The 15,504-nt window shown below is 36.8% G+C and overlaps 1 protein-coding gene across 9 annotated transcripts in view; it reads left to right on the top strand.

The window, feature by feature from the left end:
* Positions 1 to 15,504, top strand: part of how (protein held out wings) — a 39,181-nt gene that overhangs the window by 16,114 nt on the left and 7,563 nt on the right. For 5 of the 9 annotated variants that reach the window (XM_064696483.1, XM_064696486.1, XM_064696484.1 and 2 more), the window contains exons 3-7: positions 5,345 to 5,478; positions 11,407 to 11,523; positions 13,615 to 13,755; positions 14,218 to 14,314; positions 14,592 to 14,942. In XM_064696483.1, the coding sequence (XP_064552553.1) occupies positions 5,345 to 5,478; positions 11,407 to 11,523; positions 13,615 to 13,755; positions 14,218 to 14,314; positions 14,592 to 14,942 (840 nt within the window). The remainder of the gene's footprint in view (positions 1 to 5,344; positions 5,479 to 11,406; positions 11,524 to 13,614; positions 13,756 to 14,217; positions 14,315 to 14,591; positions 14,943 to 15,504) is intronic. The other 4 variants (XM_064696487.1, XM_064696489.1, XM_064696488.1 and 1 more) reach the window with 1 other exon arrangement.

Below are 15,504 nucleotides of genomic sequence, written 5' to 3'. Positions count from 1 at the left end.
TCAGACTTTACGGCAATTTAAGGTTTAAAACCTTCGCTGAAAAGTGTCTGTTATATGCAAAATATATTATAAATTTTCTTACAGTTTCTGCCAGCCGGCGCTTGACACATCATATTTTGTTTTTATTTTTGTTTCGATATCATTTTTCGCGCTTTTTGATTGCCATTGCTTTTGTTTATGACCCAAATTTATGTAGGTAAACAAATGTTTTATGATGTACTAGCTGGCTGTATTGTTTTATGAACACGCTGTTGTGCTCTTACATTTTCATTTTATTATAATTCCCAGTTTTCATAACCTTATAAACCATTTGAAGTTATAGGGTAATGCCCAACAAATATTATGTTTAAAAAAGTTAACTGAAGAGAATATATCTATCCCTTTAAATATGCTTGCTATTGCAGATGCGTACTTACAGAAAACTTCACAACATCTTTTCTGACTACGGGGTATCTTCTTGTCTGGTAATCTCGACTAAAACATTTTTTTTTTTGTTTCAACCTGTGTCAATAAAAGTGTTGAAAAAATGGACGCCGGCACTTGCATATTTTTAATATGCAATTTTAAAATTCCAACAACTTTTACGCATGTCTTTATTATAGCCTGTGTTGATAGAAATAATAATGTTAATTTTATAACACAAAAAAACAACCAAATATTATCGCAGCGGCAAAGTTGTTGAGGCGTGTGAACCAACATGTTAACGACAGGCTAACGATACGAAAATACACTAAAAAAAATCAAGTGGCAAATTATACAGTATTAAACAAAATTTAGTAAAGAAAAGCAACCAAAAATAATGCAGACATACACATACTTTATATTATAATATATAACATATTTAATTCTACAAATATTCTTGTTTCTGTTGTTGTTGTCCACCATTCATATCAATGGAACTGGCTAACCGCAGGCCAAGAAATGTGCACAAAATAAGTATGCAAAATACAAAAAGCAAATATATGAAATTACTTGAATACACATACAAAAATATGCGATATTTGTGTGTGTGTGTAAGTATGTGTGCGTGCGTGTGCGTGTTTTTGTTTTGCGCAAAGTGATTTTGTTTGCAAATTCTCAAGGCCGGCCAAGGCATTTGTGGAGTTCATGCCGAATGTGCTTGCAGTTGGTTTATGGCCGGAGGCGAACGGCTTAATTGCAGTGGCTGTGGAACACAGCCGCCAACATTCAAGCCAAGCTTTAAGCATTTATTTTTATTTGTATATTGTTTTTTTCGCCATTACGAGGCGTTTGTCATTGCTGTGACAATTTGTTAAAAGTCGGCTTGTCACCCACACGATCAGCTTTTGGCATTGTTAAGGCCAAAATACGCTGGCAACACCCACATTGAGCTAAGCAGTGGGAACACACAGCGCGAATCATCTAATTCGTGGCATGAATGCTCTTGCATTCATAAATTAGCTGCCAGATACTTAGATACTTATGTAGCGCACTTAAACTCGCAAGTCGTGAGCCAATGCAAATTACTGCGCTCCACCAAAAACAATCAATCAGCTGATCTACCCGCAGAGTTGCCAAGCTATGAGCTGAGCTTGGTATTAATTTGGTTTAGGTGTCAACTGGCCTAACTGCCTACCTGCCTGATTACCTGTTTACCTGTCTGCCTGCCTGCCTGTTTGGCATATCTTATAAGATTGACAAGCTGGGATTAGATTTTGGCGTGAACAAGGTTGTCTGTGGTTATGTGGAAGCAACAATCGTGTTTTCATATTAATCAAATGCAAACAAATGTATAAAGAATACGTATAATAATAGCTATAATAAAAATAAACTAAATATAGATTACACATGAGCATTTTCTCTATCAATTCTTATCAATTTAAGTATTTTCACTTAAAAACGATGACTTTAAAAGTTTTCATCTTGACATTTAATTTAATTGAACTTTATGTTCGTCTAAGCAACGCCTTTGCTTTGCACGCATAAATAATTTATAAGCGACGAAAATATACGTGAATTTCCACAGAAAAGCAGCCAAAGCAGCAAAGTGGAAAATCTCTTGGGACTTTTAAAAAATTGCACATAGTATAATTTCATTTGCTTTACAGCGCAGTTGATCAACAAAAACACGAACAAGAAAATGTTGTTTTCTGCTAGCGAAAAACAAGAAAAACCATCAAGCAAAATAAATAACAAGACATGGCTCGTTCTAGCTGTCCAAGAACATTAAGATTCGGCCAAAGAACTCATTAAGAGATGCGAGTGAAAACTGAAATATTGAATACAGCATGGAATTTGTCGCAATAAGCAAGCAAAATGTGAGCACATAAATTTGTTTTTGTGTGCGTTGATTTTAATAGATGTTCAAAAGCAAATTAAGGGCAACGCCGGCGAAAAGCTTTTCATTTAGTCGGCATTTTCTGGGGGCCGCACGCAACTGCAAATTCTTTGGACACAAATGCAATCATGAAATCTGCGCTTGAGATCTTTTCAAGCATAAACGCAATCATGACAGCTGTCAATTTTAATCGGTCAAATGTCAAACTGACAGACGGTCCGCCGGACAGACAACGTGACTGATGTGCGGCACACGAATATTAAAGGCAAATTAGATGAATAAGCCGCGCCAAATTTGCATAGAACTGCATTTGCATTTGCATATGACGAAGCCAATGGTTGCTCGGCTGCCCGAGGGTCAGTTGTTATTATCATAGAATCGGATTAGTCACTCACAGACCAAATTGATAGCAGCATTTAGATAAATTACAACAATTAAGCCTGACTAAAGCCATATGCGCAGGCGGCTTAATTAATAACTTGCCTTTTATGTCTGTCTTTCGCTCTCCCTCGCTCTCGCTCTCTCTCTCTTCACATTTACATATCTGTGTAGTATACTGACTGCGTCTATAATTAAATCCCGTGTCCGTTGCCAACTGACCATTTAAGGGCATTGGCTGAGTTGGCGAGCAGGTTGTGCACCTCGTTTATGTGTAGGTGTCGAGCTGCTATGCCAATCTAATAATTATCAATGAAAGATCTTTTTTATTCATTAACAAGTTCTCGGTCTCTAGTGCTTATAAGGTAGTTGCTTTTTGAATGTGTATCGCTCATTCATTCAAATGCCGCCACTCTTAATGCAAGTCAAGTTTTAGTCATAATTTACATGTGTATGCTTATGACTCTATTTCTATCTTGGAAATTCAAATCTAATCGAATATCTATATATGGCACACACACAGCGCCAAATCCAAATTTGGCACCAAGAACTTTGTTTTTGCAAAAAGAACTTGACGCTTGCTTGTGTGGGCAACACAACATTTAAGTATTATTATTATGATTTTTTTGCTTAAATTTTAATTTTTTTTATTGCCAACACCCGCACACGGTTTTAAGTGTGTTATTTCGCTATTAGCTTTTAAAACTATTTAAAATCTCGAGCTAGTCTCTATAAAAATGGGCAAAAGTCATCAAAACTCATGAGTGCTCTCTGCACTGCGTCGTTTGGAAGGGATGTGCCAAAAAATGTTGAGATGTGTTGACTTTTGAGTTGGCTCGTAAAGTTTTTGCTACTGCTGGGCGCTGGGCGGCTGGGCTTGTACAAAAATAGACGGGAGCTGCCTTTCTAACACTTTCCGTACATAATTTGACTGCTTTATGATGCCCTTCTGGTAGCCGCTGGCAGCGTCTTCTGCGCTCGGTTGCCACATTTTGCAACATTTTAAATATAGATTTGTGTATTTTTCTAGCTATGCTGCACTTTATGAGCAGCAGCGGAGCGTCAATAAATTGTCAAATTTTATGCATTGCGATTTTGCATTTGGCAGGGATTTCACATTTGCCAGCCAGTGGGACCGAGGCCACAAGGGACAAGAGTGAGGCAAAAAGTTTAAAGCAATCGGTAGAGCAGTCTTTGGTAAAAGCTAAAAGTTAAACTTTAAAGTGCAAAATATACATTGTAATGTAAATTAAATTTTACAAAGAAATTTGGATAAAGCGTTTATTAAAATAATATTTTTAGTTATTTTATGCAGATTCTTAGCTTATGTCTAGACGTGTACAAACACATTCACTTAACAACTTTTACATTGTCTTCCTAACAAAATGAATTCTGAGAAAATGCGGGTGGAAAGTCGAGCAAGTCAAGAATTTGAATGAAATCTATTTTAAAGAAAATGTTAACGAAATGGACTCACAAAATGTACGTTTCAATTTCCCATTTCGTGGAAATTAAAATGATGTCCGCTAGAAATACGAGTCTTATAACAATAAATAACTACATAGAAGGCACTATAAGTATTGCATTGCCATAACAAGAAATGCGATTAATAAGTTTGCCAGCCAACTCATGCATCAAATTGATGACATAGCCTCCTGACTAAATGAACAGTGGCTGTTTCTTAACTCATGCCGTATGACTTGTGCCTAGCACACACCCAAAGATATATGTATAAATATGCATATATCAATAGTCCTATCATTCTGGTGACAAATTGTTGGCCATTGAATGAGCCAGCTAGACGGGCTGCATGGGGCACATGCCAAAGTTAGACAATGCAACTGCGCTTATCCAATGGTAAACAATAAAACAACAAAATGTTGATCATATCAATTGTAAAGGCGCTGTCAACTGGCACAGTTGGTCGCCGCGGTAGCCCAAACGCCAAATGTGTGAATTATGGCGCACACCGAGGCGTATGCGCAATTTGGCATTGCATTTTACATGGCCCACACACAGCACCGCCCCATGCAGCTCATCGCAGCTTTATAGTCGCTGTAATTTGAAAGGCAAATGCATGCCATAATTCGTTTATATATAAACCAAATGATTTCACTAGGTGGCAAAATCGCTGAAGTGGTTCGTCGACGTGTGACTGGTGTGGCGGGGAAGGGTATGTCGAGTATTTTGCATCTAATAAATTAGCGGCATTAATATAAAGTAAACATTCACACGCCGTTAATGGCGTATGCTGGTATAATTTTTGTTGGTTACTCTGCTCAAAATATGTATAACTAAAAGTCAAATTAAGCGTAATTTAATACGCGCAATAAACTAAATGACAAATTGCTCTAATGACCGAGTAGAATGATTAGCGGCGAGTTAAACTATGCGTCAATTAAAATACATATGTTTTTACATTGACAGCAGCATTGCACATAGTTTGTTTGCTCACTTTATTTTTTTTTATTATTATTTTTTTTTTAATGTCTTATTATTAATTATTATTAAGTCGCATAACATATTTGATCTATTGTTATGCTTTCCAACCAATGCAAACATTTTGACATTGACAGCAGTATAGACAATTGTTTATTCGGAGATTTTTCATATTAATTATGTGGTTATTATTATCATTTATTAACATTATCTTTATTATTTTTACAGAAATTGCACGCGTGCGCGCCTCCCTATTCCAGATTAATGGCGTTAAAAAGGAGCCACTTACCCTGCCCGAGCCCGAGGGCGCTATGGTTACGCTGAATGAGAAGGTTTATGTGCCAGTGCGTGAGCATCCAGATGTAAGTACATAAATGTATATATAGTTCGACGTACGATCAGCGATGATCTAATTTATGAATCGAAGCACATTTGAAGCGCTTCCGCTAATTAGAATTGACAGCACGGCCTGCTCAATGAGCTCCAATGAGCAACTGGTACACCGGAAATCGCTTTAAGGTGCGCCCTCTAACAGCGTATAAAGAATACGAGACGCTGCTGCTTGCTGCTGCAACAAATGGGCGGTTAGGCAACACTCAAGCACACACACACTGCCACACACACAGTGTAACACACCTTTAGACAGCTGATGGAATCAGTCGGCTGTTAAGTTGTCCAAGCCTTGGCAATTGCCACAGCTTGGGGCTTGCCTTAAGACTCGCCAAATGCAAAATGCGTATCAGTTGCTGCAGCACTGTTACCCCCATTGTAATGCCTCCCTTCCCCCCAACACATACACACACATATATACATATGTACTTTAAATGGGTTAGACAAAATCAGTGAAGCGTTTTAGGAAGTCGCTTGATGTCGTCGTCGTAGGCGTTTTGTGTAGCCGCCTAGCCTAACGCCATGGCAAATTAGAATTTGATTTAATTTTATGCAATTTCAAATGCTGTTTCTCCCTATTTCTGTTGTATTGTTTCATTTTGTTTTTATTGTGTAAAATGTTTGGGCGTAGTTTGGCTTCTTTATGGCTGACAGCATCGTGAACCGAGACCTAAGTGAATTTATTTCATTGCATGACACAATTAATGAATATGTCTGCCACTCTCTGAAAATCTCTTTCTCTGCCTCTCTTTTTCACTCTCTCTGTATGATAGCAGAGTTGGTGCTCTCCATAAATGCATAAATTCAACTGCATTGGAAACAAAGTGAAAGCACTTGCTGCACTGCTGTCTAAATATTTGCGCTTCGCATATAAAACTAGCAATTTGATTAAAGAAAAGTAAACAATGTTTAATTTAGTGTATTTAAAAAAAACTTTTATTTTATTTAAGTATTAATTGGTTTGGTCCGCTCGATATGCAAATTTAGCTTGTTTAAAGCTTCTAATTAGCCAGCCACGCTTAAGTTTTTGGAAAGTTCTAACTGCAGAGCAAACCAGTACAAAAATAGTTCAAGGAGTTGTGACTAAGCGGTACCCTATAATTTGATAAAGAAAAACTATAGAAAGTAAGGTTTTATTTTAGTTTAAAGTCGATCAAATATCAGTTGTAATTGTATTTTAACTTTTAAAGTGTGAACATGCATGGACAACATTTTTCTCTTAGCTTCATTAATTAACTTAAATCTACTTCATTACTGGGCATACAAAATTTAATAAAAACAAGCTGATGTATTTGTCATCAGCATCTTCCAGTTAATTAATTTCTACGACTGCGTTGCATAAGCCTTAACTGTTAGTCAAGTAGTAGCAGCAGCATATATGCATTAGCATAAAGTTAGTTTTTATGTCAGATATTTTGCTCCTCCAAAGAGCAAAGCTAAATGAATATGAATGAGTTAAGTCATAAATTAAGAAACGAACATAATATAATGCTGAAACAGAGCAAAAACTGAGTCAAAGTTGCTTTTGATGATGCTGTTTCGGATGCTGTTAAAATGCTGTTCTTTTGCTTTCCAAATCTAATTTGGCACAGCTCGGTTGAGATTTACGACCACAGGGCATAGGTTTTATAGATGTATCTGTATATATATGTACATCTAAAATATGTAGAATTTTGTTTTATTTTTTTTTTTATACTATTTTGTGTTTGATATTTCAGGTGTTCTGTGCATTTCGACAGTCTATTTTTGTCTTCGACCAGCTGAAGATTTTTTTGTGTTAGCTTTGGCTGTGCGCGGGTGTGTTTCAGCATCTCGATAAATCATTTCATTTAATTGCAATATTTCTAGCTCGATAGCCAAACATGAAAATCGCACAACATTTCTGACATTTTTCTTGCGTATGACCAAAGCCAAATGGTTATAAGCAAGACAAATTGCGTTTCAAATCGTCCAGACACACAAGAAAATGCAACAAGTTTGCACAATGTTTATTGTCCATTCATATACCTTTATATATCTATATATATATATATAATGCATATATGTGCATGTTTTGTGTAGCCTCGTCATTGGCCATAAATTTAGCCCACTGACTCTGACGCAGCAGGCAGGCAGCATTAGCCGAAACGTTTCATGAAAAATAATAGCAGTAAATAATTTCTACCATATTTAACAATGTAAATAATGATTTGTCAGGCGGCTGACAACCGGCAACAACGAGTGCCATGTAAATAGACAGCAATTTGTCAACACTGGCCAAGCAAACATGATGGTAGGGGGCTTAGGGGAGAAGATCGATTGCAACGCATCGAATACTGCAAGACCACAAATACAGCCTCTTAATGCGCTTAATTGTAGCTGCTTGTTGTCGCTGTCGTTGTTGCAGCCATTGTTGCTGTGTCCAAAACATAAATACAACTTAATTAAACTCAACATCTGTTGCAGAAACTGACACAACAACAATGCCATTTAACAGTTTACAATTAATTACTGTGCAGCTATCAGCGCGCATAGCTGATGCTCAAGCTACTACCCCGCAGCCAGTGTCCATTGTAAATGCACTCTTTCTCTCTATCTGTCTGTCAATGCTCATCTCATTCTGTGCAGCTTGCTTGTCAACAAAATGTTCATACGCCCCGTGGCGTGGCGTGAGTAGCTTACATGTTAGCGCTTTGACCCAACGGGCATTTAGATATTTATGTTTTCAATTTACATAAGTACAGATAAGAGGTTAGATAAAAGATGTAACTTATATGACACCTAAACAGCTGCTCATATAAGCTAAATTTGAACAAGAGCTCTTTTCAGTTGTTGTCTTTTCAAAAGTCACATATTGGTTACAACTTAGTATGTGATGAATGTATAAATAAATGTAATATGTTTAAAAATAAACAGACGTTTTGATTCAAAAGTTGTCGAACAATTACCCAATTAAAAATGGAAAATATATTAATTTTATAAAGAACTGTAAACAAGGAATACAGAAAATTGTATTTATAAAAAGAAAATTTCATGAGATCATTAATGTATATAACTGTTAGATGTGATCTCAGTTTTAATTTTAAATATTATTTTCCATTTTTATCATTTAAAATGTATTTTTCTGGAAAAACTTATATCCAAATTTATAATTGTATTATATTTTGAGTTAGTTTATACTTTTAGCATGTTCTTTAAGTTTTTATGTTATTTAATATTTTGAACTTGAGAACTAGTTGCAACTAATGATTACATCAGTTGAGCAACTTAGCAGATTTCACAACTGTTAACTGCGTAGCATAGTTTACTAAAATGCATGCGACGTTAACAGCTGCTAGAGGGGCCTTCGAAACTGGTGTCCATTAGCGGACATTACTAACTGCTGGAATATTTATGTTAAATTGTTTTCAGCAAAAACAACAAAAGCAACTAAGTGTAACTCATTTGTCTCAACATTTTGCACACTATGTATTGTGTATGTCGTAAATAAAGTGGCAATTAATCTGAAAACTGCAGCGAATTGGTCATGAACATAAAATGCTAATTACGTGCAACTCAGATGCTCATTTCGATTTTTGAGTTATTTAATAAGTACACAAACGCATTAGAAAAAAATAACAACAGCAACTGCCAGTTAGTTTGTACTTTTTTTTGTTAGATGTCAAACATTGATTTATTTTTCCGCTGAATACAGACACAATTTTTCTGTTACACTCGCTCATAACTAAATACACACACACACACACAAACTTTTACACACCCATACAGAAGACTTATAGATTGTATGCTTGTTTAAATGTACTTATACAGATTTGTAATCTATTTGATCTGCGCCGACTGTTGCCTAGTTTTGCATTTTTCTAGTTAACTGTCGGCTAATATGAAAAGATGTTTTGCTGTTAAAAACTATTTACAAATTTTGCGGCCATTGCCACCTGAGATACAACTGCTTTGATACACAAGCGGAAAGCCTACTGTATTGCATAATAAACTATTATGTATTTTTTTTTGTCAGCGACTCCTTGACTGAAATGAAATGTGTCCACGTGTTGTTAAGCAGCTTTTGACCAATTGTCCATTACATTGGCAACCATGGCAGCCGATTTTCATACCAAGTTTTAACATCAATTTTTAATTTGGGTGCATCTTTTCTTCTTTGAGGATTTCAGGGCATTCTATAAAAAGCATTTTATGGCCGCTACTGCTGCTGGCTTATCAATTGTTGGTACCTTTTTTTATTTTCTGTATCAATATGTACATATATACGTATATACTGTTATATAGTACACAATGAATGCGTTCTTATCGCTGCTCACAATCTTGTTATATAAGCCAGAGCTCGCATGCCCACATTTTTAGCTGCTTCACTTCACTTGCAGCTCCTGTTCTTTCCTATCACGTGCCTCGTCTTTGTCTGTTAACAGCATATTTTGCTCAAGTGCTGTGCTCTGTCTGTAAACAATACCAACAAATATTGTTTACTTTTTATCGTTGTTATTGCTGTCGTTGTTGCTGCTGCTGCTTTTACGGCACGCTTTCCACTTGAGCCGCATAATTGCCACTGCACTTCCTTCAATAGCCCTTCAAAAATAAATTAAAGAGAAAACGATTTATAATTTATTTATACAACCATATTTATTCGGCTTATTGATTCGTTTTTTTTTCTTTAAGCGTCCCCGTCTTGTGTAAACGTTGAGCTCGACGCCACTTTTAATTAATAACCCACTGCCAAAGACCAACAATTGCAAATGTAAATATTATTTTCCCGTATAAGCGATACTTTTCATGGCAAATTCACTCTGCGTAGCCATTCAAGTTGCAAGCAGCGCTTGTCCTGAATCTGGCTACATACGAAACCGTTTCATTACGCGCTTTAAAATTCTTAATTAAAATTTGTGAGCTGCCATTAGGCAACTAACTGCATTTATGCCTCTGCAGCAATTTTCAATTGATTCGATCTCAATAGTCGCCTGCAGCAGTTGAAACAGATGCGGGCTAACCAAACAGCAACTGCGAACGAAACAGATATAGATATATAGATAAACATTAATTTTCTTACATTCCGACAACAACGAGTGTTGCTGTTGTAGTTGCTGCTGCCACTCACATCATCGTTAACACAACAACAACAACAACAACACATCACATCATCAGTTTGGAATAGACTTTTTTACTTTTTGTTAACAAAAGCCAAGCTGCGCCACATTTGGTGGGTGGTCGCCTCTGGGCTAGCGTTGCGCCATTTACAAGATATATATATGTATATGGTGTATATATAATTCAGGTTAAATTGTTTTGATATGCGACTATGAGTTAGCCTAATAAATCTATGATTTTATCGTCTAATTTATGAGCAGCAAATTACGCCTGAGGGCGTGTTCACAGAGACGGCATGAGGCATATGATAATTGGCCGTTGGCTCATCAATTACACAGCTGTTAGCTAGAGCTCAACTAGCCGGGCCTCATCACAGCGCTATCAGTGTGACCTGTTGTCAGGCAGCTCCCCACCAAGTCGCCCTCCTTGATTGTATGCCAAATGCCTTTGACGGTTGCCGCCGGTTAACATTGCTGCTGCAGTTGGCAATCTGAGTATCTGGTTGATTGGTTTATCGTGCCAAATTCAGGCGTGTCGCCTTAGGTCATATTACGTTTTTGTCCGCTTGTGCACTCGGATTTGTGTTTTTTTTTTCTTTCTGCTCAGCGTTCAACTCTAAAATTGAAAATAATAATTTTGACTTTGAAAGAATGTTTTGTGCATTGAATGAATTGGTTCATGAGTCAGCCTTCTCGTTTTGGTATTAATGTGTTTTAAATTTTCATGAAATCAACTTTTGGCATTAAGACTTCAGCTAATTTGTTATTTATATTATTATAATTGGTTGCTCATTTCCTGTGATTTCTTATACATTTTCATTTTAGTTCAACTTTGTTGGTCGCATTTTGGGACCACGCGGCATGACAGCCAAACAATTAGAACAAGAGACTGGTTGTAAGATAATGGTACGCGGCAAGGGCTCCATGCGGGACAAGAAGAAGGTGAGTTCTGTTTGCATATATTTATATATATTTATATAGATATCTATAAGAACTAAAAACCCATTACCCCTGAAATGCTGAAAATTGTAAAAGCAATTCGAGACAATCAAAATTTTTATTAAATTAGCACGTAAAATACCAATCAACAGTCGTCATTCCAATGCTCTGCATAGCTTGCATGCCACTCTAAAAGCCCCAAAAACTATAACCACCGACACACACACACACCGACACGCCCACACACCGACACGCCCACACAAAGGCACACTCACATATTACTATACAACCGCAACACATTTCTAATAAAATTTATTAGGAACTTTTCTGAAATGAAATGTCGGTTTTCACTCGGTTTCCGTGCCAAAATAAAAATTATTGTCAATTTAATGACAGCTTCAACTCAAATATTTAATACATCGTTCTAAATAGTGTAAATATATGCAAATCCAGACAATAAAACATAGAAGTCGGCATCATCATATTATATACCGAACTTAGTGTGAACTTAGTGTTAGAAGATAATTGAAAGGAAAAGCTTTAAGTTCACATTTGTGCCCTGGACGTGAGTTCCTACAGGAGCAAATATGCATCTGTATGTTTGTATAATATAATACATGCAAATATATATGTATTATGTACATATATATAAATATATGTACGTATCCAAAATCTTGTCACTCTAACGCTCTTGATGATTTAATTTCCTTTGGCGTTCGGCAAACAAACAAAAAACCAGAGCCAAGATGATTAAATGTATTTTCGTAATTCGTTAATGTAGCGCTCATTTTAAGCAACGCACACATGACAGACAGGCGGACAAACGGACGGACAGACAAGACATATAAAAATGTACGCTTTTATAGCGTTGCAATATTTTGATAATTTAGTAGCTATACAAAGAGCTGACACCCACTCAGGTGCTCAGTGCTGACTGCTATAACGTCAGCCAAAAGGCTGTGAGTCATGAGATTTTCATGAAAATGACAAGCGTAAGAACAGAGCTGCCCAACGAATAAGTTTATTAGTTGCAGGCAAACAAGAGATGGAAATAGAGTAAAATATATTGCTCAGAGTCGTGCAGAAGGAACCCAAAAATGCCAATGGCTGGTTCGAAAATCCATGCAACAGGCAGCCAAACAGTACGCGAAAAACGCTATTCCACCAACGTGGCTCGTTGCCTGCCTGACAGTTTTTAATTTGACAAGTGGTGGCGGAATTAGCCAGGCAGCGCTGCTCTCACTGGACACTGATGGGGCAACTTCAAAAGCTAACTAAACTGACAGTTCGTCTGACATTTTGAGCTTAATTGATTAGCAAATCCAAGAATTTCTATTTAAACATGACAATATATATATAAGCTGTTTTATTTTTTGCTTTCTTTCACATTTTGGGTCAAAAGTTAATGCGCTGCGCAGAGCCTTGGGCCATGCATGCATTATAAATATTAAGTACATATTTCGAGCGTGACAGCGAAAAGTGGCTGCGGGCATTTGGCGTGGCCGAAAAGTAACAGCTTCAGCAGAATTTTCAAATTACAAAAATGCATTCTGTGTGGCGCAGCGTTACGCCCACATTTAATTGTTTGCGGCCATTAGAAAACATGCGCTACGAAATGTCGTCTTACAACGAAATTTTCTAAGCATTCCCCACCACCCTTTTTGTTTATTGCCTCGCAATAAAAATACCAGAGAGAGAGAGAGAGGGTATATGCGGGAGGGCGGTGCGGAACGCGATTTTATTGGCATTCACGTTTGGCGGGTTCTGTTATTACGCGCATCACCAATAAACTGTTGCAGCTTGTGGTTGTGGTTGAGTTTGCGGTGAAGAAGCACTAAAAATATGTACGAATATTCAAGTAGCTCTGCTGATAATATAGAAAAGTATAAGTGCAAACTTTTAAACCGGAACTTAAGCTTTTTAAAGGAAGGAATAGAGAAAAGAGTTGTCAAGAAACCATTTTGCAGAACAAGTACAAGCTCTGCTTAGTTATAACATATTTTAATAAGGTCTCCTTAAGCCTCCCATTGTAGCTTCACAGATAATTTAACAGAGTCAAGTATTTATATTACATTCTCGAATTTCTTCCATTAGGAGGATGCCAATCGTGGTAAACCGAACTGGGAGCACTTGTCCGATGATCTGCATGTCCTGATCACTGTTGAGGATACAGAGAATCGCGCCAAAGTCAAACTGGCTCAAGCTGTAGCTGAAGTGCAAAAGTTGCTCGTGCCGGTAAGTCAATAAGTAATAGCTATAGTATAAATATACCATACGTCAACAATTAAATAAAATCAAATTAAATCAATTTAATATACGAAACACAAACAATAACTCATAAGCCTACACAAGGTGTAAAATGAATATCATTTAAAATTTTGGCATGCATTTAATGCCAATCACCCCCTTTAATAAATCAATCACTATTTAAAAATGTGTGCGATAAACAATTGCGTTTGCTGTATCTATCTATCTGTATAAAATAAATAAATAAATATAAAATATCTTTGCTAAAATTGTTAACCAAAATATTAATAATGATTTTTTTTATATTTTCATTTCTTTTACCAATCTAATATGCTTTGATGTATTTTGATTAATACATTGGAAAAATCTACTACTACTACTTCACACACTACACACACAAACACAACAAATACACTCAACACACATGCGTGCGCCAACTTGTACTAACAGCAAGCCGAAGGCGAAGATGAGCTAAAGAAACGTCAACTTATGGAACTAGCCATTATTAACGGCACTTATAGGGACACAACAGCGAAATCAGTCGCAGGTACGTTTATCAACCTATAAGAAAACATAAAAAATCTTTACATCTTTAATCGACTCATACATAAACAGAAAAGAGAAACTTTCGTCTAATATCAACAGCTAATCCCAGTATTGACTAAAAAAAAAAATAAAACAAAAATACCATCCGGCTCCTGCTAGCAATAAGAACTGCATATATATCGAAAGCGAATGCAAATCGAGCCATCTAATACGTCTAACCAATAATGATATAATGAATATGTTTTCTTTGAATTTACATGGATTTTCTATACGGACAGCTTTCTCATGCGTTGGTTCTCCTTCTGCTTCTGTTCTGTATCCCGCAGTGTGCGAAGAGGACTGGCGCCGTTTGGTTGCTGCATCGGATAGTCGCCTGCTGACGCCCACACTGTCCGGATTGGCTACACAGCTACGTTCACCCGCCAATGCACCGCTGGGCGCACCCTTGATACTTAATCCACGCATGACAGTGCCCACCTCAGCGGCCAGCATACTGTCCGCCCAGGCAGCGCCGACAGGTGCCTTCGATCAGACCGCCCATGGCATGATCTTTGCGCCGTATGGTGACTACGCGAACTATGCTGCACTGGCCGGCAATCCTCTGCTGACGGAATATGCAGATCATAGCGGTGGGTTGTTTGCTAGATAAACTACTTAATACATATACATATATATTTAAAAAAAAAAATCATATATACATACGTACAATCTATAATCTATAACTACAAATTATGATTTTCGATCAGCTAAATATTGATTCGATATACTCTTAACTATATGCGCCATAACTGTTGACACCAGCAAACACATGCACACACATCATTTTGAAATTACACCAAAAAACCAAAAACGATAAACAAAAACAAATATGAACATCTAATAAGCCAGTTTATAAGGCGAGTCTTCGATCAGTTCAGTTATGGTTAGCCAAGTTTTTAACTTTTGCTATCGATCCAAACTGCGAGCAATAATACTTACTTACAACACTTACAAAAACTTACACCATACATTTTGGGGGTTTTCCTTGTTTGATCTGTTAACGCTTTAACTTTGCAAGCTATTTAAATAATTTACACGTTGACAGTTCTATTGAGAATACCCCAGAAACTTAGGCACATTACACATACGCCCAGTTGAAATATCAGTTTTTTAGGCAGCATTTTGTTTTATATATATATTAACCCAGAGCAA

This window comes from Drosophila montana, unplaced genomic scaffold (genome assembly GCF_035044405.1).
Source record: "Drosophila montana isolate Dmon_TW-CO22-7 unplaced genomic scaffold, ASM3504440v1 contig_3848_1, whole genome shotgun sequence".
NCBI lineage: Eukaryota > Metazoa > Arthropoda > Insecta > Diptera > Drosophilidae > Drosophila > Drosophila montana.
This window is presented reverse-complemented; position numbering and strand designations above follow the sequence as displayed.